At 38.2% G+C, this 25,767-nt stretch overlaps 2 protein-coding genes and 1 long non-coding RNA gene across 3 annotated transcripts; 2 read left to right on the top strand and 1 right to left on the bottom strand.

Moving 5' to 3' along the window:
• Window positions 1-7,776: 7,776 nt before the first annotated feature.
• On the top strand, window positions 7,777-8,419 carry LOC125420609 (uncharacterized). The gene is made up of 2 exons (XM_048467241.2): window positions 7,777-8,287; window positions 8,352-8,419. The coding sequence occupies exons 1-2, from the start codon at window positions 7,777-7,779 to the stop codon at window positions 8,417-8,419; spliced, it is 579 nt and encodes a 192-aa protein (XP_048323198.2).
• Window positions 8,420-8,536: 117 nt separating this feature from the next.
• Window positions 8,537-9,098, top strand: LOC132799804 (uncharacterized). The gene is made up of 2 exons (XR_009634683.1): window positions 8,537-8,650; window positions 8,830-9,098. It is a non-coding gene; the product is annotated as an uncharacterized LOC132799804 (long non-coding RNA).
• Window positions 9,099-14,461: 5,363 nt separating this feature from the next.
• LOC125419396 (UPF0481 protein At3g47200-like) lies at window positions 14,462-16,298 on the bottom strand. Its single transcript, XM_048465171.2, has one exon. The coding sequence runs from the start codon at window positions 16,228-16,230 to the stop codon at window positions 14,596-14,598; it is 1,635 nt and encodes a 544-aa protein (XP_048321128.2). The 5' UTR covers window positions 16,231-16,298; the 3' UTR covers window positions 14,462-14,595.
• Window positions 16,299-25,767: the final 9,469 nt, after the last annotated feature.

Below are 25,767 nucleotides of genomic sequence, written 5' to 3'. Positions count from 1 at the left end.
TTATCATAACCGAGAGTCTTCTTTTCTCTTGTTTTTTTTTTTTTTTCAACGGTTATCATTACTAAAGATAGGTTCAGCATATTAAGATAACATTAGTATAGAGTGTCATAACATTAAACATACGATCTACATTGAAAGTTTAATAAAGTACAAATCAACAGCATTTTTTTTTCTAAAAAACATAATGTCTTGCTGGCCAAATGAAGGATTCTCCTCACTACTCTTGTATTCAATAAATTTCAAACCGTAGACGCCACAATCACCCTTGTAGAATAGCATTAATGAAAACCAACCACGTGTATTTCCACACGTAACCACAATAAAACTGTAGCAATAGAAGTTGTTTGAAATGACAACACATTCATACCCATTATCTTGGCGGGGTGCATCTTTGATCATGGTCATCGTGAATGGCTCTAAAGTGGGAGGTACGTCCGGATTCTTCTCATAATATCCCCCATCCCTCAATAGGTAAGGCAGCATATACGTAAGGCATTCCACATTGTTCAACTCTTTATTCTGGACATATTTATTTCCCATATTTGGATCATATAAATCAATATTTTGGGCCTTCAAGTCCACACATGCTGCCAACCAATGCGCGCCTCCATTGTTGACAGGGATGTACATCTGCAAATTAGAACATAACCTTATTATCCACAAAATGGGAAACTTAGTGAGAATTTTTTTAAATATGTGTAGGGACTTACATAATCACATCTCCGCCACGGCACGCTAGGTTTGGGTGACTTCCCATGCACATAGCTACGAAGGGTCGCATCACATAAATATGTGCTACGAGATGCCCCCTATATGGGATAACGCCCTTTGATGGATGACTACCAAATAATGAAATAGATACAATATAAAATATCATCAATATAACATTAAGCAATGCAGTAACATCCCATCATGTTACCCAAAATAACACGTCTAATATGGCACAGGTGTGGGTGAACATCTTCTCATTCTCAAACTGCCTTTTTTGTATGAAATACAAAATAGTGTCAATATGCTGCAAAACCACATTAAAGGAAATAAATAACAAGTGCGAGTTGATAAATAAAACATCAGTCCAAACGTAGGAACATAATGATTTTACATGAACATAAAGTATATAACTTACATCGGAAGTCAACCATCCTTCAGAGGTAAGTAGCTCAGCAAAAAATTTCTTCCCCACCGTCATATAAGATGTACACACGGTTGCTTCCTTCAGTGCCACCCTATACCACTCATCGAATGCCCTCTCCTTCGATGCATCAATATGTCGATTAAGATTAAATTTGACCTTTTTTTTACATGGGTCAGTGTAAGGAGAGATGACGTGATGTGACTGGTGGTAAACTCTACCGAATCGGCTTGTATCACCAACATTATGCGTCCAATCTTCCACCTCAATCTCAGCTGATTGGTCATGATATGGACTGTCAGCTGAAGCACCGACATCCCACCCCAAATGTAAAGGCCGATATGGCACCAAAGCCCAGGAATCCTCCACATAGGGTCCTCCAGGTACGATAGGCTTAAACGGTGTAGTACACTCATCATCCTCCTTCCTACCATTGGAACCGTCTATGGGTGCATCAAATTCTTCGGCTTGCTCTCCAAATGACGGTGCCACAGGGGATGATGGTCGCACCGAAGATGACGGTGAATGGCTGTGCATATGATGTTCTGCCTGCAAAACACAATGGTTATTTTGCAATTCCCAAACCCTAACAACAAATAATTGCTGAATTACAATATATAATTTAATAATGCTGAAACACTAAAGTATATTAAGTTGTCTAAATGATACCTGATGCTTTTGTTGGTCAATAACAGAACTAAGCATCTTCCTTAACGATGCCATCTCTTTATTTAATTCATCAAATTTTGCCTCCAAGCAAGCAAGCTAATCAATATCAATATCCAAAACATAAGTCAACATATATTAGTACAACATATGAAATACAAAATTGCGTGCAAGTAACAATTGCATACCCTGAAATTAGCATCTGGAAGGCCACTAGAATGGTCCTCAGCTTTGGATGCATCTTTAGCACCAACGGTGGCTAGTGGTGCTACAAGTGGTGGTGTTGTATAGCGAACTTCATGTATGTTCACTGCTATTGTTCGCCAGTAATCCATAGTCTTCTCCTCATCGGTAGCATCTAACCTCCAGTGCACAACATACTACATGAAATGAAGAAAGGAAAAAGAAGTAAATTTGGAAACTAACTTTGGTAATGTAACTTGAATGTAGTCTTACCATGTAGTCTAAAAAAAATTTGCCTTACATTGCTATTTGAGGTGAACCAATTATGGATAGCAAAATGGTTCGGTTGACTTGTAGCATGCCATATAAGGATCCTCGGACAATGGGTTTCCCGCCACTCGCCAAATTGGTTACCAAAATCAGGGATTGCTTCAAACCCCCACAACTACAAAATATAAATTATAGGTTATTAAATATAATTTTTAAGTAAACATTACATGTATTAAATATATTACCGTACCTGAAATGCCAATGGAAAACCTTTTAGGTCATAATACTGTGATTTATTCTTTATTGCATGTCCTCTATGCTGGAATGCATTGTGGAATGAGTTGATCGTCTCCTTGTAGCTCAAAATGCCCCAAGGGTAGGAATTAAATATCTCGATATCGGCAACCAAATCAATGAATTTTCTATTTATTTGAACCCTTGGATCCATTCCGAGTACACCATGAACTAAGAAATATAGTAACGCAATTCTTACAGCATCCTAATCATCCACAAAAAGTGTACCCTTGAATATTCGTTCCAGTTCGGGCGGTTTCAAGTTAGTCCTATCATCTAGCAACCTCGTGAGCAGCTCCTTTCCTTTGGAAATTTGCACATCATATATGGAAGGGTACCTACAAAACTTTAAGCCACTAGTGAGTGCGAATTCCCACTTCGTAAACCGCACTCCAGATCTGCCGAAGTTAAACTCCAGTACTTCTGGATTGTTGGACACAACTCGTCTGCAAAGCAGGTGATGCACTACCTGACCAGAGAACCAGAGGTTCTTCATGTTAAGTAAGTGTCCAAAACATGTTTGTCTATACTTTTCCAGCTGCTCACTTGTGAGGACACTTGTAATTACTTTATTTGCTTCTATTGGATTCCCGAATGAATGTGCCCTAACTTTAAATATATCGGCATCCTGAAAGATCCGTTCCTTTGGAGCATCGATGGGCTGCAAAATGAATTACATAAATGGAACTGACGTCAACAATTTAATCATACCCTATTTTTCCACCCTAACTTGATAATAATAATTTCCAACTATATCTTAAGACATATGGGTTCACATTTTTGCACAAGTGGTAATTACCGATGTAACCATCGGTAATCAACCTACAATGAACTAAAAAAAATCCCGATGGCCTATCGGCAATTACCGATGGCCATCGGGTGAAGTTTTTCTTGAGTTTTCACTTTCATGAATAAATGCTGACAGATGTCTTATCATTTACCGCACAAAACAACATAAATGAATATAAAACTTACCATATCAGATGGGGGAGAGGAAAGTGGAACGTGCCCTCGAAGTTTGGTGCTTTCCGTCTCAGCTTTGGATTTCTGCCTAGTAGTTCGTCGACGCTTAGAGTCAGGTGCTGCTATGCTACCACCGCGTCTCTTACTTTCCACCTTCTTACCTCCCTTCTTCGGTTGATGCCACAAGTTCCTCTTTGGTGCCATTATAAAGTACAACCTACAAATGTACATTGACAACATTAATAAAATTTTGTCTACCTTTAACCACATTGTCAACTATGTATACATATATAAATATCCGTAATCCTCAATTTCATACGCTCTCTTCCTAAGGATATTGTGTATGCCATCTACAAAACATTTACTGAACATTTACTATATAGAAGTGTGTTTACTTCTAAATCTTTCTATCTTCTTCTTCTTCTTTAATTTTTTTTTTCTTTTTTGGGGAAAAAGTGTTTGCGTGTTTGCTTCTAGCTAACCATGTACCTAAAATTTTATGCACTGATCTTCTCTCTCTCTCTCTCTCTATATATATATATATATATATCTATACCTTTAGAAAGTACTAACTTTGGAATTCTCAACTTCAATTCTAATTAATCATAAAGTATTTTTCTCTTATCTCCAAGTACTGATTTTTAGTAATAAATTACCCTAGCAAGGAAGAAGAAAAAACTTAAAAGAAAAAAGAAGGTCTGAAAAGCAACTAAGATTTCTAATGTAGCTATAGTCTAAAGTGGGGTTTTAATAGAGCAACCCATAATTGTGGCCAATTATGATGCTACATGCAGAAGCAGATAAAGTGAAATATTGAAATGACTGGAGAGGAAGTAGTCAATTCACCCAAAATAGAAAAATAAGAAAGTGAAGTATAGAGGTGGAAGACTACATAGAAGCTACGCAACAGACAAATTGTTATAAGGCAATCAAATGTAGCCCTTAGACTGTATATATACAAATCATATTCATGTTATATTTAATTATTTCTTAACATACAATATATGTCTAAAAAATGTGCACAGAAAGTTGCAGACTATAATCTGAACATATAGGTTAAGCTGGACTGCAACATGTCCACCACTTCTATATGAGTATGTCAACTAATGTAGCTACATCTCTTCCCCATACTGCTTGTGTTTAACCTTATTTGGTTATAAAAGCTCAAACCTACCGACACCTATATATGCTATACAAATCATTCACGTTATATTTATTTTATCTGTATAATTAGTTTATGGTCAAGGATTTATCTGTATACAAATCCAAAAAGAAATATAATTAGTTTCCTAAGGGTCAAGTACGTTTTTAAAAAAATTCTTCTTTTCAACCCACAAAAGCAGTTTTCTAGACAGAGTTTGAGTATTATGCACTAGTGAGATAACACCTTTAGCTTTAGGATTTAAACTTCGATCAGGGTAAAAATCCTTATATCCCTAAGTTGTAACAAATATATATATATACATATATTATGTTTTTTTATTACAAACTAACATTATTCTTCATCAAATTCATTGATTTCCCTGCCTTCATCCTTTATTTATTTTCCATGCTCACGGATGTCGATGGAATCCAAAAAAAAAAAAAAAAAATTAATTTAAAAAAAATTAAAAAAATTAAAAACGACGTGTTGTCTGGGTGTCGTTCATCCCAGACAACATGTTGTTCGATTCATCTTCAACCTTTGTTCAGGTTGATCTGAACCCGCCTAAACCATTCCTGATCCGATTCTTGATCCGGTTGTTTCTCCCACCTCCGGCCACCGTTCAAGGCCAAACCGGTCCCATTTTTTTCCTCTCTTCATTTCCTACTAATACCCAATATCAATCTATCCTAAAACCTAGGTTATAATCACTTCCATACAAAAACCTAAATCTTCAAAAATTCCACATTTTTAACCGGTTCTAAACACAAATTACAAGTTTCAATGTCTCACATTGTACTAAATTTTTAAGTATTTAACGGTAAGGCAATAAATAAACACAAAACAAAAAACCCACACGGGCCCACGGCAAGGCAACAAATAAACACAAAAACAAATCCACACCGGTCTCGGCAAGGCAAAAAATCCACACAAAAACAAACACACATCGGTCCACGGCAACAAATAAACAAAAATATTAAAACAATTACCTCGGAGAGTGCTGAGATGAGATGAAGTTTTGTTTTTTTGTTTTTTCTTTGTATTTTTTTTGGGTGCTGAGATGAAGCTTCCTTTGGCTTTTCCATGGCAAGTTTTGTTTTTTTGTATTTTTGTGTATTCTTGTAAAAACAATTACTTCATGTAGTTTGTTTTCTTTTTCTAAAAAGTAGATTTTTGTTCTTTGTTTGTTTAAAATATAAAAGAATATCTAAGTCATTTTTTATTGTTTTAAGGTTAAAATAGATATTGAAGGGTAGAAAAAAAAAAGATAGCAAATGAAGGGGTAAAAATCATGAAGCTCATCCCTATAGGGGCATTGGGCCAAATTCCAAAAAAATTAGATACCCTAAACCCCTAACTCAGGCCCTAAACCCAACAGTTATACCAGCCCAATCAAAAGTGGATATGGGAAAAGGGAAATGAGGACATAGACCCACTAAAGACATCAGCTGAAATCTAATCCGTGTGCCCTAACCAACTGAAATCCAGAAGACATGACTAACAGAGGTGGAGTCAGCTTATATCTGGAGCTCATCATCCAAAAAGCTACAGGGTACGTGTACATAGGGTTGTCACAATGACAGGGCAAATTGGCATCCGCTGGGTTCTAGAAGGAGCTTGGATAAAAAGGAAGAAGATATATAGGTCTAACGTGGTCCCCATGCAACAATATAAATAGCATAAGCCTTACTCATGAAGGTACGTGAATCTAACGTAAAAAGAAGCTTTAAGTATTGCTTGAGAATTCCTATCCGGCTCCTCTTCCCTAGCCCCGTGGCTCTATATGCAGGTCAAATGTGGCGGTGAAGAAGAGCTAAAGTGGAAACACGAGTGGGAAGAGGGTGGTGAAAGTACCAACGTAAACATTATCCAAGCATGAGATTCTGGTAGATAGTAGTTTGCGAGTTCTTGCAGCATATCATATTTTTATTATTAACAACAATAATACTTAATACATTTTTTTTCCCCCAATATGAATATGAATTTTATTGGCTTGCTTAGTTTTCTTTGGCTTATTTTCTCTCTTATCAATTACATTCAATTTATTCTTGTTGTAACGCTCGAAAGTTCATCCAAAAATTATTCTAAAATGTTGGGTTCAGGAATTAGTGCTCAGATGAGTAGATGAATAGAAATTATTCTAATAGAATAAGTGGTTAGGGAATAGTTTATATGAGCTTTTAAAATTTTCTTATAAATGCTATTTAAATGTTTGTGTAGAAGTTTCTGTTTGGGATAGGTTATGGCTTGTTTGGGATCATTAATAATGGGTGCTGTATGTCTCATTATTTGCTCCTAACAGAAAACCATTGTAGGAAGTCTTTTATTAGAATAAACTGTGTTTAAATGCAGAGTGAGGTTCTAGAGGTTTGGAATTTTGCTTTGTTTGAATGGTCATTTTCTTAACATGAAAAGAAAGTAGATACATTGTGGGAATATATTTCTTGTAGATACATTGTGGGAATATGTTTCTTAGCTTCAGACAACGACATAGATAGGTCAATTCTTGAAAACTAAACTGTAATAAAAAATCTACCGTGCTAAAAGCATGGAAACAGTTATAATAGTTAAAGACATTCTTTGTTCCTAATTTCTAATAGAGATAAACCAACCTCTGTTTCATAACTCTATCTACTTGTTTGTTTGTATTTTAAATATTACACGTGTATATAGATTTAGTTACTAGTTGCTTATCTTTAACAAATTATCTTGTACTGTAAAGTGTACTTAAAGACTCCTTCTCATGAATGGAAAACAACTTTCCACTGTTATTACTTTTCTTCACAATATTCATTTCTGTTTTCTTTCATGGTATCAGAGCACTTGCTCTAAAGAGTTTTTTTTACGATTCTGTCTTCTGCGCATATATATATATATATATTTTCCTTTGCTCTCATTTGCTATCATGGCTGATTCATCCTCCACCTCTATAACCGATACCCAGAATTTTGATTTTGCCAATTTAGTTTTTCTCAATGTTGCTACTCAAGCACCTATTCGCCTTACCTCTGACATTTTTTTCACATGGAAAGCTTAGTGGGATGCTCTTCTCTATGGATATGCACTCACCGGTTATGTTGATGGTTCTTTAGTGTGTCCACCCTCCTCCTCTAATCTGGCATATATGTATTGGACCCGTCAAGATCAACTTTTGTTTGGATCCTTATTGGCTTCCTTGTCCCGTGAGCTTGCTCCCATGGTTGCTACGGCCAAGACTTCCCGTGACCTTTGGAATAAACTCTCTGTCACCTATGCTAAGCCATCAAGAGCACGCATTATCCGGCTCCGGGAGAGGCTTGTTAAACCTCAAGGATCTCGAAATATCACAAACTACATGTTTGATATTAAAGGGGCAGCAGATGAACTTGCTTTGCTTAATGCACCACTCAAAGATGAGGAAATCACCATCTATGTTATCAATGGTCTAAATTCTGATCTAAAAGAAATTTCTGCAGCTATTCGTTCAAGAGATACTGAAATTTCCTTTGAAGATCTACATGAGCGGCTGTTGGAATATGAGGCATACCTACATAAGACAGATTCTCAAATCCATGATGATTCCCTTGCTGTTGCTCATGTTGCAAACCGAAACATCAACTCTTCTAATTTTGGTCGTACTTTTTCCAAGAAACCAGGTACTAAGTCCTTCCAATCATCTTCCAATTATTCTCGCAGTAACCAATCCTTGGTTTCTTCTAGAAATTACCGTGGAAAATGTCAGTTTTGTGACCAGCTTGGTCATTCTGCAAAGTTTTGCCCTCAACTGAAGCAACAATGGACTCCCATGCATCAACAAGGTTTGCTTCCCACTCCAAAATTTGGTCCGAGGCCTCATGCTTTTTATTTAGCACTACCAGCTTCTCCGTCTCCCTCTCCAATTTCTTCTCAGTGATCTTGGTTGCTCGATTCTGGCGCTTCACATCATGTCACCAATGATCTACATAACCTGTCTTCTCACTCTGATTATGATGGTACTGACGAGATCATGGTTGGTAATGGTAATGGTTTAAAAATAACTCATGTTGGCTCCACTTATATTCCTGCTTCTAATCATTCCTTTCTTTTAAATGGTGTGCTATGTGTTCCAAACATGACACAGAACTTAATTTCTATTTCAAAATTTTGCCAACAACATAATACCAAAATAGAGTGCTCACCACATGATTTTGTTGTGAAGGATATCTCAACGGGGGTGACTCTACTTCAAGGACCAAATAATGGAGGGATATATGAGTGGCACTCTTCCATAGCACCTACTGCTTTGCAGCCTGTTTCATTCTCCAGTGTCAAGACTTCTAGTCAGAATTGGCATAGTCGTTTAGGACATCCTTCAAATAAAATTTTAGGTCATTTAATTTCTACTTTTTCATTACCAGTGTCCTCTGTCAACTCTTTTAATTGTAATCCCTGCAAATGCAATAAAGCTCATAAACTTCCCTTTCATGTTTCTTCTATGACTAGCTCCCAACCTTTACAACTAATCTACTCAGATGTTTGGGGTCCTGCACCCGTACTGTCTATTGATGGGTACAAATATTATGTGATATTTGTTGACCATTACACTAAGTATGTCTGGTGGTTTCCAATGCAGCAAAAATCTGATGTTTCCTCTATTTTTCTCAAATTCAAAGCTAATGTTGAAAATTTTTTTCAAAAACAAATCATCTCCTTTTACTCTGATAATGGAGGTGAATTCATTAAACTTAAATCCTATTTTGAGAAATTTGGGATAACTCATTTTTTAACACCTCCTTATACCCCAGAACATAATGGGTATGCAGAAAGACGTCATAGACATATTAGGGAGACTGATTTAGCTTTACTATCTCAGGCAGGTTTGCCATTAAAATTTTGGACCTATAGTTTCCAAACAGCTGTCTATCTAATAAATAGATTGCCAACTCCAACTCTCAGTTTTCATTCTCCTTATGAAATTCTTTTTCGAAAATTGCCAAATTATCATCATTTGAAAATTTTTGGCTGTCTTTGTTATCCTTAGCTTAAACCTTATTCTAATCATAAATTAGAACCTAAGTCTACACCATGTTTGTTTCTGGGATATCAAAAAAATCAAAGTGCCTATAAATGTTATGATTTTTCAAACGATAAATTTTTTTTATCTCTCGTCATGTTACCTTTGTGGAGTCTAACTTTCCATATAAACAATTTCCTTCTTCTCACCCGGTCACTATTGATGAGTCCTTGTCACCATGGAATACTTCTCCTCCCATCACGTGTTCCCCTCACAAAACAATTCCTTTTTCTTCCAATAGTTTCAACTCACCTAACCCACCTACCTCACCTACCCACCTACCCCATCACATGTCTTCCAATCCTATTCACACTTCTACTCCTAATTCAACACCATCACGTGAAATATCTCAAACTTCTCCTCCATCTAGTCACCCAACTCATCACATGTCTTCCACTCCTATTCACATTCCTACTCTTACTCCAACACTGTCACATGAAATATCTCAAAATTCTTCTCTTCCTCATCCATATCCTGACAGCCCTCATATATCTGCTCCTTCTAATATGCAGGAAGCAACGGTTCCCCCTCTTGATATCTCCTCCACATCACCTTCTTTTCAATGTGAGAACTCGCCACGGCCGGTCCAACAGTTGACAAATAGAACACATACTATGCGCACCAGATCCATGAATAACATCTTTAAGCCAAAATCATTTACCAACTTCTTTGCTGCCACTGCTGGTGATCATGAAACAGAACCACGATCGGTCGCTCAAGCTTTGAAGAGTGCCGAATGGACAAAGGCAATGTCCTTTGAATTTGATGCTTTAATTCAGAATGGTACTTGGGAGTTAGTACCCTCTCATCCGAAATATAATCTTGTTGGTAGCAAATGGGTGTTTCGAATTAAACGCAATCCTGATGGTTCAATAAATCGATACAAGGCTCGTTTGGTCGCGAAAGGGTACAATCAGAGACCGGGTATTGATTACTCTGAAACATTTAGCCCGGTCATTAAGCCAGCAACAATACGTCTGATATTGTCCATTGCTTTGTCTAGAAATTGGTGTCTTCAACAGTTGGACATTAACAATGCTTTTCTTCACGGTCAGTTGAATGAAGAGGTCTATATGTCTCAACCTCAAGGCTTCATTGATCAAAGTAAGCCCTCTCATGTTTGCAAGTTGAAGAAAGCAATTTATGGCTTAAAACATGCACCTCGGGCATGGTATATGGAGCTGAAATCATTTCTTCTCACCTATGGGTTTGTAAACTCTCTTTCAGACACCTCATTGTTCATCTTTAATAGTTCGGGTACGATAATTTATTTATTGATATATGTTGATGATATTATTTTAACGGGTAATAATGATCCTGCTCTCTCGGATTTCGTTCAAGCTCTATCAAATAAATTCTCTCTTAAGGACCTTGGCCCGTTGAATTATTTTTTGGGTGTTGAAGTTCATTCAACTCATTCTGGTCTCCTTCTCACTCAAACCAAATATATTGAAGATATACTTGAGTATACAGGTATGACTGAAGCTAAGGTTGTCACCACTCCAATGGCCTCCTCAACTAATCTTCTGCTACAAGATGGCACAAACTTGACCAATGCTACCATGTATCATCAAGTGGTCGGTTGTTTGCAGTATCTCTCTTTAACTAGACCCGATATTTCTTATTTTGTCAACAAGCTGTCTCAATTTATGCACAAGCCAACTGAGACTCATTGGGCAGCAGTTAAAAGGGTTCTTCGCTACCTTAAAGGTACAAGCAGTTATGGTCTTTTTCTTCGGCGTGGTTCATCTCTTTCTCTTCATGCCTACAGTGATGCTGATTGGGCGGGTAACAAAGATGACAGTACCTCCACATCTGCTTTTGTTTTATTTCTTGGCTCCAATCCTATTTCTTAGATGTCTAAGAAACAAAGAATCGTGTCTCGATCTTCAACAAAAGCGGAGTATCGTTCTGTAGCAGCAACAACGTCTGAGTTATGCTGGCTTCGTTCCTTACTACATGAACTTCAAGTTTCTCTTCCAAGTATTCCCGTTATCTATTGTGATAATGTTGGTGCTACGTATATTTGTGTCAATCCTGTTCTTCATTCCAAGATGAAGCATGTCAAGGTCGATTTTCACTTTGTTCGTGAAAAAGTTACGAATGGTGAATTGCGAGTATGCCATGTGTCCAGCAAAGAACAGCTAGCTGATGCCCTCACAAAGCCGCTGTCCATGCAACAGCTTCAATTTCTTAGACCCAAGCTTAGTGTTCTTTCCAATACCACCAGCTTGAGGGGGCATAATAGAGATAAACCAACCTCTGTTTCATAACTCTATCTACTTGTTTGTTTGTATTTTAAATATTACACGTGTATATAGATTTAGTTACTAGTTGCTTATCTTTAACAAATTATCTTGTACTGTAACGTGTACTTAAAGACTCCTTCTCATGAATGGAAAACAGCTTTCCACTGTTATTGCTTTTCTTCACAATATTCATTTCTGTTTTCTTTCAATTTCAAGGTCATAAAATCAAAAGGTCTACTTTGGAAAATTCCATTGTGCTACTAGCTTAACGGACACTCTTCTCTCATTGCCCGCTTTTAATTTTTTTAATTACTTACACATACATTGCAATATTTTATTACTTCAACTGCTTTATTGTTGTCTTTCCATTGCAGCGTTTTGTTTTGAAAGTGGAAATCTGTCAAAAACATTCCAGTAGTTTCCTTATGAGTGCCAAGCTTTATCTGTGAAAGTACGTGGTTCGACAAGAGATCTTTTGTGCCATTACTATAGAATTGACCTGTAGATTTGCGAAACCGCTTGATGATCTGAAATTTAAAAGGAAAACCAGCTGGGAAGTAAAATCTGCAAGTTCTACCTTATTTTTCCTGCTTACATGACCAAATCGATATTGTATGTATTTTTAAGCGAAAATATGAATGCCACTAAGTAGTTGTTTCAAACTTTGATGCTTGCTTAATGGGTAAAGCCCTGAACATGATTCCCTACAAATATATGTTTATTTCTGGAGGCCATTTTATTCTATATATTCTGCCTTGACGTTTGTGACAGAATGGAATAATGAAAAATCATCCTTTTGCTGTACTAAACAACCAATTTATCTGTATTTATTTATTTTACTAAGGCTAAGAAGGATATTGGGTCGAAGTACTTCTCGAAATTCTTTCGATCGCGAAGCATTGGTGGAACCCTTTGAATCTTTGCCTTGTGGGATGTGGCCGGATCTCCTCCTTGTTCTTCTTCTTCTTCTTCTTCCTCCATTAAACTTTTCAATTTCTCCTCCCAGCTGGAATCGGTTGGTAATCTTACTTTTTCCTTAAGGGGCTGTGCCTCTCATGACTTTCAAAACTGGAAATCACTGGTTGATGGCTTCCACCAAATTGAGTGATGTTGTCGACTCTCTTGACAACTTTCCTTGCAGAAAGCTCTTCTATGGAAACCACAAATACATTTTCAGCCCTTTTTTTTAAGAACCAAACCTCAAATGGCATTAGTTTGCATCTTTTGCCATTTTCCAACAGATCAAAACTCCATTTTTATATGTCCAAGACAGAGAAGGAAAAAAAAAAAAAAAAAACTGATTATATATAAAAATCCTATACATATATACGCGAGATTACTACCTTTAGGATATATAATTGAAAAAGAATTTATGAAATGGTGTCAAGAGTAGAACAAACTGTTAAAGAAAGGTTGAGTGCATGTGGACAGTGATTTGTTTAACTTGTATGCAAATTTTGGCATAATTTTAATGAAAATATGTACAATTATTAATTAATTTAAAAAGCAGCAATTAAATAATTAACATGAAGAAAAAAAGAAAAGGTTCATATGCAATTATGGACAACTGGAAATCAAGCACAAAGATAATATCTATACATACTTCCTATGCAGAACTAAAGCTCTTCTAATTAATCCGCAGAGATTGGTATCCTTTCTCTGATTTGTACCAATTTAACATGCTTTTGTTTGAATGTTTTTTTTCATTACATGAAAAGTAATTAGTAAAGATAATGTTGTGGGAATTGTATATATATATCTTGCTTCTAACGACAAGGATCAATCCTTCAAATCAAACTATAAGCAAAGCTAGCTTCAAATCAAAAAAGAAGAAGGAGAAAAAGAAGAGGAGAAATGTACAATGTGAAACACATGGGAAACAACAAATTACGATCAAAGACATTCTTTAATTTGATTCTAATTCCGACGTTCTCATTGCTTGGAAAAAAATAATTTAAAAATTTCCTGTTGGCCGGCTTCTTTTCTCACTCCGACTATTTAATTAATTCTTTCCTCTGATTTTGAATTGCATTAGATAAAAGAGTGTGTATGTAGAATCTCTCTCTTTCTCTCTCTCTATCTCTCTCTCTCTCTCTATATATATATATATTAATTTAATCAGTTCGTATCCAAAGAGAAAGGAACGGCCGAAGAAGCACTTGGGATTGTTAGAAAAAGAAAACCATAGCTTAACTTTAATTGCTTTAAGGACTCAATTACAAGAAAGTTGTTATATTTATTATCCATTCATTTATGGTTTTAAAGAATGAAAACAGGAAAGGAAAGATCGGATAGATGGAGCTTATATATAATCATTATTTCATAGCATTTTCCAACATTTACATGTTAAGCAAACCACCAAATCTCCTTTTATTTACAATATTAATGTATATAAGGCTCCAAGCTGGCTAGCTAGCTTCAGTATACATATATATATATATATATATGTATTTATTAGATGCATATATATAATATCACAATAAATTAACAAAATTACAAACACGCAAAACATATTTATAAGTAAAAATCCAAATCCACATATATGTAAATATATAAGAAACAAATATATATTTTAAAAATTTAACATGCATGCATTGGCATTATTTGGGTGGGTTTGCTGCGATATATATATATATATATATATAGTTTACCATTCATGGCATTATGGACCATTTTTGTCTGGTTTTATTGCTACATAGGTCTGAATGAAACTTAGAACGATGGCCAAAATTGCACCCAGGAAAGCAAGAACAGTCCAAGGGCTACTAAAATGGGTGTTAATCCATTCAGCCACCCAAATCTTGCACCAGTTCTTGTAATGCGCCTCAATGCCGGCTTTAATAGTAGAATAAGCTTTAGGATGTGGAACCAAGTTCTTAGAAATCTCGTTAAAAAGGTCAGCCACCTGTTGGTCGCTGCCTAGACAGTTCATGAGAATGTTATGATTTCTCAGTACAATCACATCTTCGACAGTATCCAACAAAAGGTCCATCAAGCATATATAAGATGTTACCCAGAAATCTTCAGGGCCGTGATCAGAGCATGTCTCCATGGCCACCAAGTTTAGCAGCATGGATTTTGTGGAGTCATCGACGATTAATGGAGGAAGTATGAGCTTTCCCGACAGCCAGAGGCAAGATTCAAAACGAACATCGCTAAATTTACCATTGCTGTTGGGCTTGAATTTGATTCCCGCATTCTTCAGTTCTTTGGCTGAACGGAATGAATGCCAACTGTTGATCTTGAAAGGATCTTTACTTCCCGCATTCTTCAGTTCTTTGGCTGAACGGAATGATTGCCAACAGTTGTTCTTGATGGGAACTGTTTCCTCCTTTTTTGAACCCGCAAAATTTTCCCTCAATAGGTGAAGAAGATGATGTACGGATACATTATTTTCAGTTACAGTAACTCGTTTGTGGTTTCGGAAACAGCAGATGTCATGAAAGGGTAATCGTGGTGTATGGGGTTGATCACCCCGGATGACCTCGATGAACTTCTTGATGTAATTGTTGTTGATGCCATTTACTTCGGCTTTATTTTTGGCCTCCGCCTTGCCGATGGTGCCCCTTTCTTTGGCTTTAGTATCGGCCTCCTCAAACCTCTTCCTCATCAAACTCTCGAGGACAATGTAAGGGAGTTGGTTCTCCAACAGAAACAAGTCTTGCCGGACAAGAGCTATGATAAGGCTTTTCATCCCCATTTCATCGGGCTTTTCGCTATGCATATAGATGAAATGTAGAATGAAGCAACCATCAAGGAACATCATTTCTGTGAATTCCTTCTTGCTGAATTTCTTCGTGTGATCACTATCGTAGTATGTCCTTGCTGCATCCTCTACGTTCTCAACTTCCTTGTACACTTCGTTGACTTTCTCCTTCAGCAGGCCAGGCATCTTGATCTGTTCCTTATCAGGAAACATGTCCGCAACAAATTGCTTTGCCCATTTAAGCTTGAGCTTCTCATTCACCAGGAGATGAGGTTTCTCATGATGATAGGGCCCGATGGAAACCACCACATGATCATAACAACCCTCGTGTGATTCGATATTACGAAGCGCGTCCGCAACCTTTGGTATCTTGGGCCACGGCAGGTTGTTGTTGTCTAATTCAGGATTGACTATGGAGTCAAAGAATTCCTCATTATTACCAACTTCTTCTTTGATGTCAATACTGTGCTCTGCTTGATCATTGCTCTGCCGGCTACTACCTTCTGGTGCTTCTGGATTTTCTCTGATTATTCTTCTTTTCGCTGCATATATCTCTTCTTTCAAAACCAAACCACCCTCACGAGCCGCCATCAGAAAATCTAGCTACTTTTCAAATCTACTCTTGCCAGCTGTTTGGACAGCTAGGTGTACGTGTAACCTGCAGACTGCAATGATATGAAGAACAATTTAATAGCAACACAAGTCTGTATATTCATATATATAAATATATATATATATTGCGGCAACTCCAATCTCCCGTGAATGAAACAAAAACACACAGCAATTATATAAATATATATATATACATATTTCAATCAAACAACACTCATATTTCAGAATCTAGAATTTGAAGAAAACAGGGGAGGAAATTTTCCCTATATCATATATTTTAAAAGTCAGATTACCAAAGAAAAGTTCACCATCCCCACGGGATCTCCACAGCAAAACTAAAAGGCCGCAATTGGATTTTTCTATAGACTAAATCCTAACATACAAGTGCCAATATCTTGGCCATCCAATACAAAACAAATTAACTGGCTAGAGTTAAAAACTTACACTATGTAATCATGCCTATTGTAAGTCAAGTTTCAACTACGTTTTACGGACCAGTAGTGTCTTTTAACTTGACTAACACAGCCGAATCGGAATTGCTTGACAAAATTATAAAGTGATGTACTCGCAAGAGAACCATTAACGCTTTAAGAATCTTAATTACAAGTCAGTCAAACAAAGTTCTCATCCAGTAGCAAATTCTTTTTATAATTGCCCACTTTGCTTTATTAAATGAATATATCTGTCATAAAATTTTTATTCATTTCTTAAAACTATTTACTTACAGTTGTCCATCCGTACATGTATCAGAAATATTCAGTCATGTTTGATACCGAGGAAAGCAATCCAATAATGGGAACCATTTCCACCGACAAAACTAAGATATATTACCGAAACCGAGTTAAGGAGAGTTTAATTAATAGTTGCCAGGTCTTTCAAGCTTTGTCTGCCGTCTTTCAAAATATTAATCTCCTTCTTCTTCTTATCCTTCCCCTGAAGCTGGCCAGTCTCCAGTCAGAGGCGAAGTTCTACATTATCAATGCTGACACGTCTTACAAGGCACTGTTCGAGAGGCCCTGGTTGCACAACTATTATGTAGTCCCGTCTACTCTCCACCAGTGCATGAAATACTTTATTTATTTATTTTTTATTTTTTATTTCCTGGTTATGATAAAACTTTAATATAGTGATGTGGGAGATAGAGATTATATGCTTTCCTTGCTTAATATGATCATTAGAAATTTGAGAAATGCTGGGTTGAAAAACACAATGGAACTCTAATTGGGTTGCCAATTGTCCTGCGGCATTTTGCAACCTTGATTGTTGTGGTTCTCTGACCACTTTAGAGAAGAAATATGAGAAGAAAATAAAAGAATTCTATTAATCTCTTAAAAATAGAATACAAAAATAAAAACTTCTCTCATGGAGGATTCTCTCTTGGAACCTCTCTCTTCACTCTCCAATTCTCTCTGGAATTGCTCACTCTTCTCTTAAGTTCTCTCTGGAACTTAAACAACTCTCTCTCTTGGAGTTTTCTCTTGCTCTCTTGGCTTGGTTTTCATGAAATGGTAAGGAGCCTATTTATAGGCTTACAAGGCCACACTTTTCAACATCTTAGCCCACAATTGTTGATCAACAATGGTGGCTGTCAACAATGGTGGCTGTGGTTGGTGAGGCTGTGGTTGGTGAGGTTGTGTGGTTGGTGCGGTTGGTTGGTGCGGCTGGACTTCACAATTCTCCCCCTCCAGTCGCATTTAAAACTGATGGTCATCTGCCATCTATTCCAGCTATGTCTCTGCATAGCTTCAGCTTCTCTTGAGCAACAACTTTTGTTAGCATATCTGCTGGATTCTCTTTTGTGTGAATCTTCAACAGTTTCAGCAACTGTTGACCTATTACTTCGCGTATCCAATGATAGCGAATGTCAATGTGCTTTGTACGGGAATGATACATTGAGTTTTTGCTCAAATCCATGGCACTTTGATTATCACAATGTATCTTGTAGTCTTCTTGCTTGATGCCCAATTCTGTGAGAAAACGCTTTAACCACAACATTTCCTTACCCGCTTCCGCTGCGGCAATGTACTCTGCTTCAGTAGTGGATAAAGCAACACACTTCTGCAATCTTGACTGCCATGACACAGCTCCCCCTGCAAAAGTGTAGAGATAACCTGATGTAGACTTTCTATTATCAGGGTCTCCGGCCATATCTGCATCTGTATAGCCTTCTAAGATTGGGTCACCTCCCCCGTAGCACAAGCACAGCTTCGATGTACCTTTAAGATACCTGAGAATCCATTTGACTGCTTCCCAGTGTTTCTTTCCAGGATTTGAAAGAAATCTGCTCACAACACCTACTGCATGAGCAATGTCTGGTCTGGTACACACCATTGCATACATCAGACTTCCTACCGCTGAAGAATATGGTACTGAAGCCATCTCCTCTATCTCTTCTTTGGATGAGGGGCACATTCTCTTACTCAACTTAAAATGATTTGCAAGTGGAATGCTGACCGGTTTGGCTTTATCCATGTTGAATCTCTTTATCACCCGTTCAACATACTTCTCTTGAGATAGCCATAACCTTCTCTTCTTCCTGTCTCGGATTATTTGCATTCCCAAAATTTGTTGAGCTGGTCCTAAGTCTTTCATATCAAAAGACTTAGACAATTCTTTCTTCAGCTTACTAATCTTCATTGCATCTTGTCCAACGATCAACATGTCGTCCACATATAGCAAAAGTGCAATGAAGTTTCCACCTGAAAATTTTTGAATGTAAACACACTGGTCTGCTGCAGTCCTTTTATAGCCTTGACTCACCATAAACGAGTCAAACTTCTTATACCATTGTCTTGGTGCTTGCTTGAGGCCATACAAGCTCTTCTTTAGCTTGCATACGAGGTTTTCTTTCCCTGAAACCTCAAATCCTTCTGGCTGCTCCATGTAGATTTCTTCATGTAAATCACCGTGAAGAAATGCTGTCTTCACATCCATCTGCTCAAGCTCTAGGTTTAGACTTGCTACTAAACCAAAAATGACTCGAATTGAAGTCATTTTTACCACTGGTGAAAAAATCTCATCAAAGTCAATTCCTTTCTTCTGAAGAAATCCTTTGACCACCATTCGGGCTTTGTGTTTCACCACCTTTCCGCTGCCATCTTTCTTGAGCTTGAACACCCATTTATTCTTTAGTGCCTTCTTTCCTGTTGGAAGCTTAACCAACTCATAAGTATGATTTTTCTGCAAGGATTCCATCTCATCTTGCATTGCTTGCAGCCACTTTTCCTTCTCTTGAAGAGAAACAGCTTCCTGGAAACTCTCTGGCTCCCCTTCTTCAGTAAGCAGAATATACTCAGATTCTGGAAATCTCTTTGATGGAATTCGGCCTCGCTCAGATCTCCGAACTTGTAAACCACTGGTTTCAGGAGGTGTACCATCATCTGACCGCTGTGATGGCCCTGCAGCTGCTTGAGAGGATTGAGTCTCCCCCTGCTCATTATCCCCTTCTTCCTCCTGGTCTGCTTCTGGTATATCTTCATGCACCTCATTATCCTCTGTGGCTATTTGTGCTGGTGCTGGATTAGGACAAAAATTCTCGGCACTAGAACTATAATTAGGAGACATTCTGGGCTTTTCAATGTCTTCCATTTTCTGGTTTTCTTGGAATACTACATCCCTGCTTCTAATAACCTTCTTGGTTTTCGGGTCCCATAACCTGTATCCAAATTCTTCGTCTCCATATCCTATAAAGATGCATGGAGTAGATCTTGCATCGAGCTTCTGTCTGAGCTCCTTGGATACATGTACATAAGCTATACAACCAAACACTCTTAAATGAGAGTAGGAGGGAATCTTACCCGACCACACTTTCTCCGGAATTTCAAAATTCAACGGTACTGACGGTGATCTGTTGATTAAGTAACAGGCGGCACGAACAGCTTCTCCCCAGAATGGCTTTGGCAGCTTAGCCATACTGAGCATACTTCTGACCTTTTCCATAATGGTTCGGTTCATTCTTTCTGCTATTCCATTATGTTGTGGGGTGCGAGGGACCGTCTTCTCATGTCGAATGCCGTGTCTTCTGCAGTAGGCATCGAACTCCTTGGAAGTATATTCGCCTCCATTATCTGAGCGGAGACATTTCAGCTTCTTTCCTGTTTCACGCTCTACCATGGTATGAAACAGTTTGAAGTAATCCAGTACCTGGTCCTTTGTCTTCAAGAAATATACCCACACCTTCCGTGAAGCATCATCAATGAAGGTCAGGAAATACTTGTTGCCACCTAATGATTCCACCTCCATGGGACCACAAACATCAGAGTGCACCAGACTAAGCAACTCTGATTTTCTCGATGCAGAGAAACTGAAGGAGACTCTATGTTGCTTACCAAACAAGCAGTGATTACAAGGATCTAGCGCAGCATCCTTGCAAACAGTGATAAGCTTCTTCCTTGCCAAAGTGGTCAATCCTTTTTCACTCATGTGACCGAGTCTCTGGTGCCACAGATTTTGAGACGCCTCTCCTTCTGCAATATTGAGGCTGTCTGCACATATCTTCACATGAGTCTTGTACAACGTTCCACAAATATGTCCTCGGGCAACAACTATGGCACCTTTCGTCATTTTCCATGTGCCTTTGCTGAAGTAGTTGTCATAGCCTTGCTTGTCTAAAGCTACTCCCGAAAGTAGATTAAGCCGAAGATCTGGAACATGACGGACATCCTTCAAAGTGATTGTACAACCAACATTCGTTTTTATCTGAATATCACCAGTTCCCATAATCTTTGCGAAACTGGAATTTCCCATCTTTACTGTACCAAAGTCTCCTGCTTTGTACGTTTTAAAGAAATCTCTGTGTGGAGTGACATGGTAGGATGCTGCAGTATCGACTACCCACTCAACATCTTGGGTTGATATATGAAGGCATGTCTCTTCTTCGGTGGAGCAGAGCGCCACTTCTCCTGTACAAGTGACTAGTGTCTCTCCATCCTTCTTCGGCTGATTACCTTGGAGTCTCTGCTCTCTCAACAACTTTCTGCAGTTCTTCTTCATGTGACCCTCCAGGCCACAATGATAGCACTTATACGATGATTTTCTACCATCTGTAGATCTGCCTCTGCTCTTGCTCCTGCCTCTCCCCCTATCTCGACCACCTCTTTGCTGTCTTCCTCTCTCTGTGACGAGGGCATGTGACTGATCCATGCCAATGTCCTTTCTCCTGGCCTCTTCATTAAATAGGGCATCCTTAACCATAGACAGAGTAAGTTTGCCATTCGGGGCCGAATTGCTGAGAGAGACTACCAATGTCTCCCAACTGTCTGGAAGAGAGCTTAGAAGTAGGAGGGCCTGATCCTCATCCCCTAGTTGGTAATCCACAGCAGATAGTTGATTTACCAAGCTCTGGAACTCACTGGTATGCTCGGCTACAGAAGTTCCACTCTGTAATGTTAGATGTACCAATCGCTTAAGCAACAGGGCTTTGTTCCGAGCAGTCTTGGCCTGGTACATGTCCTCCAATTTTGTCCAGAGGGCATATGCATCCGTTTCCTTCGCTACATGATGGAAGACACTGTGGTCGATCCATTGCCTGATCTGACCGATCGTTTTCTTGTTTAATTTCTTCCATTCTGCTACTTTGCTGGGATCGGGGTTTTCGCCTTTAGCTTCTATAGGATCAAACAGATCCTTACAATTGAGGAGATCTTCCATCCGAGGTCTCCAAAGTGTATAATTTGTGGCAGTGAGCTTAACCATAGCTCCCGAAGATGATTCTTCCATTGACATTATGGCTTGACCAAAATTGGAGCTGAATTTGGCAAAACGGAGTTAACCGTTGCGTCCGGAACGGCCGAAAATGGTGGACTTGACTCTTCCGGGGTCAAAATATAATTACCAGAAATTTTGGGGCAAAACTGTAATTTCACAAAATTTCTGGGTCAACCTGCAAATACAGAAACTTCAGGGGTCAATCTGTAATTTCCAATAGTTCAGGGGCTTCACCGTAATTTCAGAAAACTACAGGGGTCACTCTGTAATTTCCAATAATTCAGGGCTGTTCCGTAATTTCCGAAACTTCAGGGGCTTTTCCGTAATTTCAGAAAATATTGCTGACGTGGCAGATGGTGCTGACGTGGCACCACGTGGCAGATGACGTGGCGACACGTGGCAGATGACGTGTCGGCTGGCGTGGCAGATGACGTGGCAGGTGTGCTGACGTGGCTGCTGACGTGGCTGATGACGTGGTCGTCTTCAACCTCCAGACGGCGCGTGCGGCGCGTGGGCGCGTGAACAGTTGCAGAAAAATTTCAGGCGGCGCGTGCGGGCGCGTGGGACGTTCGTTTTCTCTCCGGCGAACTTCGTTGTTCTCCTCTCGTCGGGTACTTTCACCTGGGATTGTCAAATTAATTATTTGAACAACTTTCCGAAACACCAACTTGAAGAACAATGGCTTTGTTTCTTCAAATTTTGGACCCAAGCTCTCAACCAGGATCTCTGATACCACTTGTTGTGGTTCTCTGACCACTTTAGAGAAGAAATATGAGAAGAAAATAAAAGAATTCTATTAATCTCTTAAAAATAGAATACAAAAATAAAAACTTCTCTCATGGAGGATTCTCTCTTGGAACCTCTCTCTTCACTCTCCAATTCTCTCTGGAATTGCTCACTCTTCTCTTAAGTTCTCTCTGGAACTTAAACAACTCTCTCTCTTGGAGTTTTCTCTTGCTCTCTTGGCTTGGTTTTCATGAAATGGTAAGGAGCCTATTTATAGGCTTACAAGGCCACACTTTTCAACATCTTAGCCCACAATTGTTGATCAACAATGGTGGCTGTCAACAATGGTGGCTGTGGTTGGTGAGGCTGTGGTTGGTGAGGTTGTGTGGTTGGTGCGGTTGGTTGGTGCGGCTGGACTTCACATTGATACGATGGACTGTATTTCAGTTGATACATATCCAATAACTGTGGTAAAGGCTGAATATTTGGTGATTGTTTACCTGTCATCGTCCACTAAAGCTTTCTCTATAAGTTTATTGAAGGGTCAATATTGACCTAGAAGATTCTAGAATTAACTAGTATATTTGATATACTTGGTTGGAAGTCGAGCATTGGAATTTATGAAAAAAATATCTAAAATTGAGGATGAGAACAAGGACACAGTAGAGAAGTCTAGAAGCTTTGAGTAAGCCAAAGCAACCGACTTTGTCAAGTATAAAAGGAAGCTTTGGCTTCCCTGCTTGGTGAGCTAGCAAGAGAGCTCCAAGAAGGCTCTCGGTTAGTGTGACTGAGAGCAAAGTTGTGGTAGAGTCTAATGTGTGTCTGTGTAAGTGGTGTACGTATTAAAGTGAGTAGAGTAGGCTCCTAGAGAAAGAGCTATCTTGTCCAAGTTAGTAGTGTCAGGTGTGTAGGTGTTAAAGTGTTTTATAGGTTATTATATATGCGGATCCCATTGAATGTATGAATGTTTTATAAATATATATATATATATATATATATATATATATATGTATATATATGTAAAAGTCTTGTAGAAGTCATTTCATATGGTATAAGTTATTATTTTCTCCCCCAACAATTTGGTATCAGAGCAGCGTTAGATCCAATGGAATGGTAGTTTAGTGGATCTTGTAATTTAGTTTTGTTGTCTTGGTTGGTATAAAAGATTGGTATGTAAGAGTTTGTTAGGGACCAAAGCATAAGCGTTGGTGATCACAATATTGAAGGAGACGATCAAGAATCGTGTGGTGAATGGTTGAAGACCACGAGTGCTAGAAAGGATGGTCAAGGACCATGAAAGTTGCGAGGCGATCAAGGATCGCGATGTCACATAGAGGCAGTCTGGGACTGCGATGGCGAAAGGTGGTTAAAAACCATTGTTGGAGGAGCTTCGTATGATCGTGCACAATCTGGGATTGTGGAGCTTGTTGTTTGGAACCAAGCTTGTTTGGTGTGTGAGCGGACCATCAAACCACGATAGGTAACCTTCAAAAGATGGAAGGTATGTGGAAGCTCAATGGTATAAATTATAATATATGTGGTCGTTGCATATGGAGTTTTATTTTCAAGGATAGGATCTCTGGGAGATCCTTGGAGGCGATTATGTCGCCAATAAATATTGCTGCTTTGATGAAGTGAAAAGATCAAAGCTGGTAAGGCATGTTGGTAATTAAGACTACCACCGAGGAGATAATATCAAAGCCTACTGGAGATGCCAAGACACCAAAGGAAGAATGGGATAATTTTTCAGCACTCAAGAAGAAAAGAAAGAATGGGAAGTCAATATTGAGGGGGAGAATTGAAGGGTCAATATTGACCTAGAAGATTCTAGAATTAACTAGTATATTTGATATACTTGGTTGGAAGTCGAGCATTGGAATTTGTGAAAAAAATATCTAAAATTGATGATGAGAGCAAGGACACAGTAGAGAAGTCTAGAAGCTTTGAGTAAGCCAAAGCAACCGACTTTGTCAAGTATAAAAGGAAGCTTTGGCTTCCCTGCTTGGTGAGCTAGCAAGGGAGCTCCAAGAAGGCTCTCGGTTAGTGTGACTGAGAGCAAAGTTGTGGTAGAGTCTAATGTGTGTCTGTGTAAGTGGTGTACGTATTAAAGTGAGTAGAGTAGGCTCCTAGAGAAAGAGCTATCTTGTCCAAGTTAGTAGTGTCAGGTGTGTAGGTGTTAAAGTGTTTTATAGGTTATTATATATGTGGATCCCATTGAATGTATGAATGTTTTATAAATATATATATATATATATATATGTATATATATGTAAAAGTCTTGTAGAAGTCATTTCATATGGTATAAGTTATTATTTTCTCCCCCAACATTTATGCCTTTTTTCTTAGCCAAGCATGAGATACTGGGAAAGAATAGTTTGCAAGTCCTAGCAGCATATCATAATTTTAGTATTTATTATTACACCCAAAAAAAAAAAAAAAAAAAAAACTTTTTTGTTAAAATATAAGTATATGGGTTGCTTAATCTTCTTTGGCTTGTTTTATCTCCTGTTAAGTACATTCAATTTATTCCTGTTGTAACGCCCAAAAATTCATCCGACAATCATACTAAAATGTTGGGGACTGTAATACTTGCTCAGGTTAGTAGATTAGTAGAGATTATACTTGGAGAGTAAGTGGTTAAGGAATAGAGTTTATATGAGCATATAAATTTTTCTTATAAATGCTGTTTAAGTTTGGTATAGAAGTTTCTGTTTGGGAGAGGTTATGGTTTGTCTGGGATCATTAATAATGGGCGCTGTATGATCAATATTTTTAGGTTGGTGCCCACAAAAAGCAATCTTGTAGGCAGTCTTTTATCGGTTTTATTGAAATATACTGTCTTTAAAATGCAGAGTGAGGTTCTAGAGGTTTGGAATTTTTCTTTGCTTGAATGGTCATTTTCTTAGCATGAAAAGAAAGTAGAGACATTGCGGGAATGTGTTTTAGCTTCAGACAACGACATACATAGATCAATCTTTGGAAACTAATCTGTAAGCAAGGATCTACTATGTGAAACACATGGAACCAGCAATAATAGTTAAAAACGTTATTTGCTCCTGATCCCAAGGTTATAAAAGAAAACGG

Source organism: Ziziphus jujuba, chromosome 11, assembly GCF_031755915.1.
Source record: "Ziziphus jujuba cultivar Dongzao chromosome 11, ASM3175591v1".
NCBI classification, from domain to species: Eukaryota; Viridiplantae; Streptophyta; class Magnoliopsida; order Rosales; family Rhamnaceae; genus Ziziphus; species Ziziphus jujuba.
This window is presented reverse-complemented; position numbering and strand designations above follow the sequence as displayed.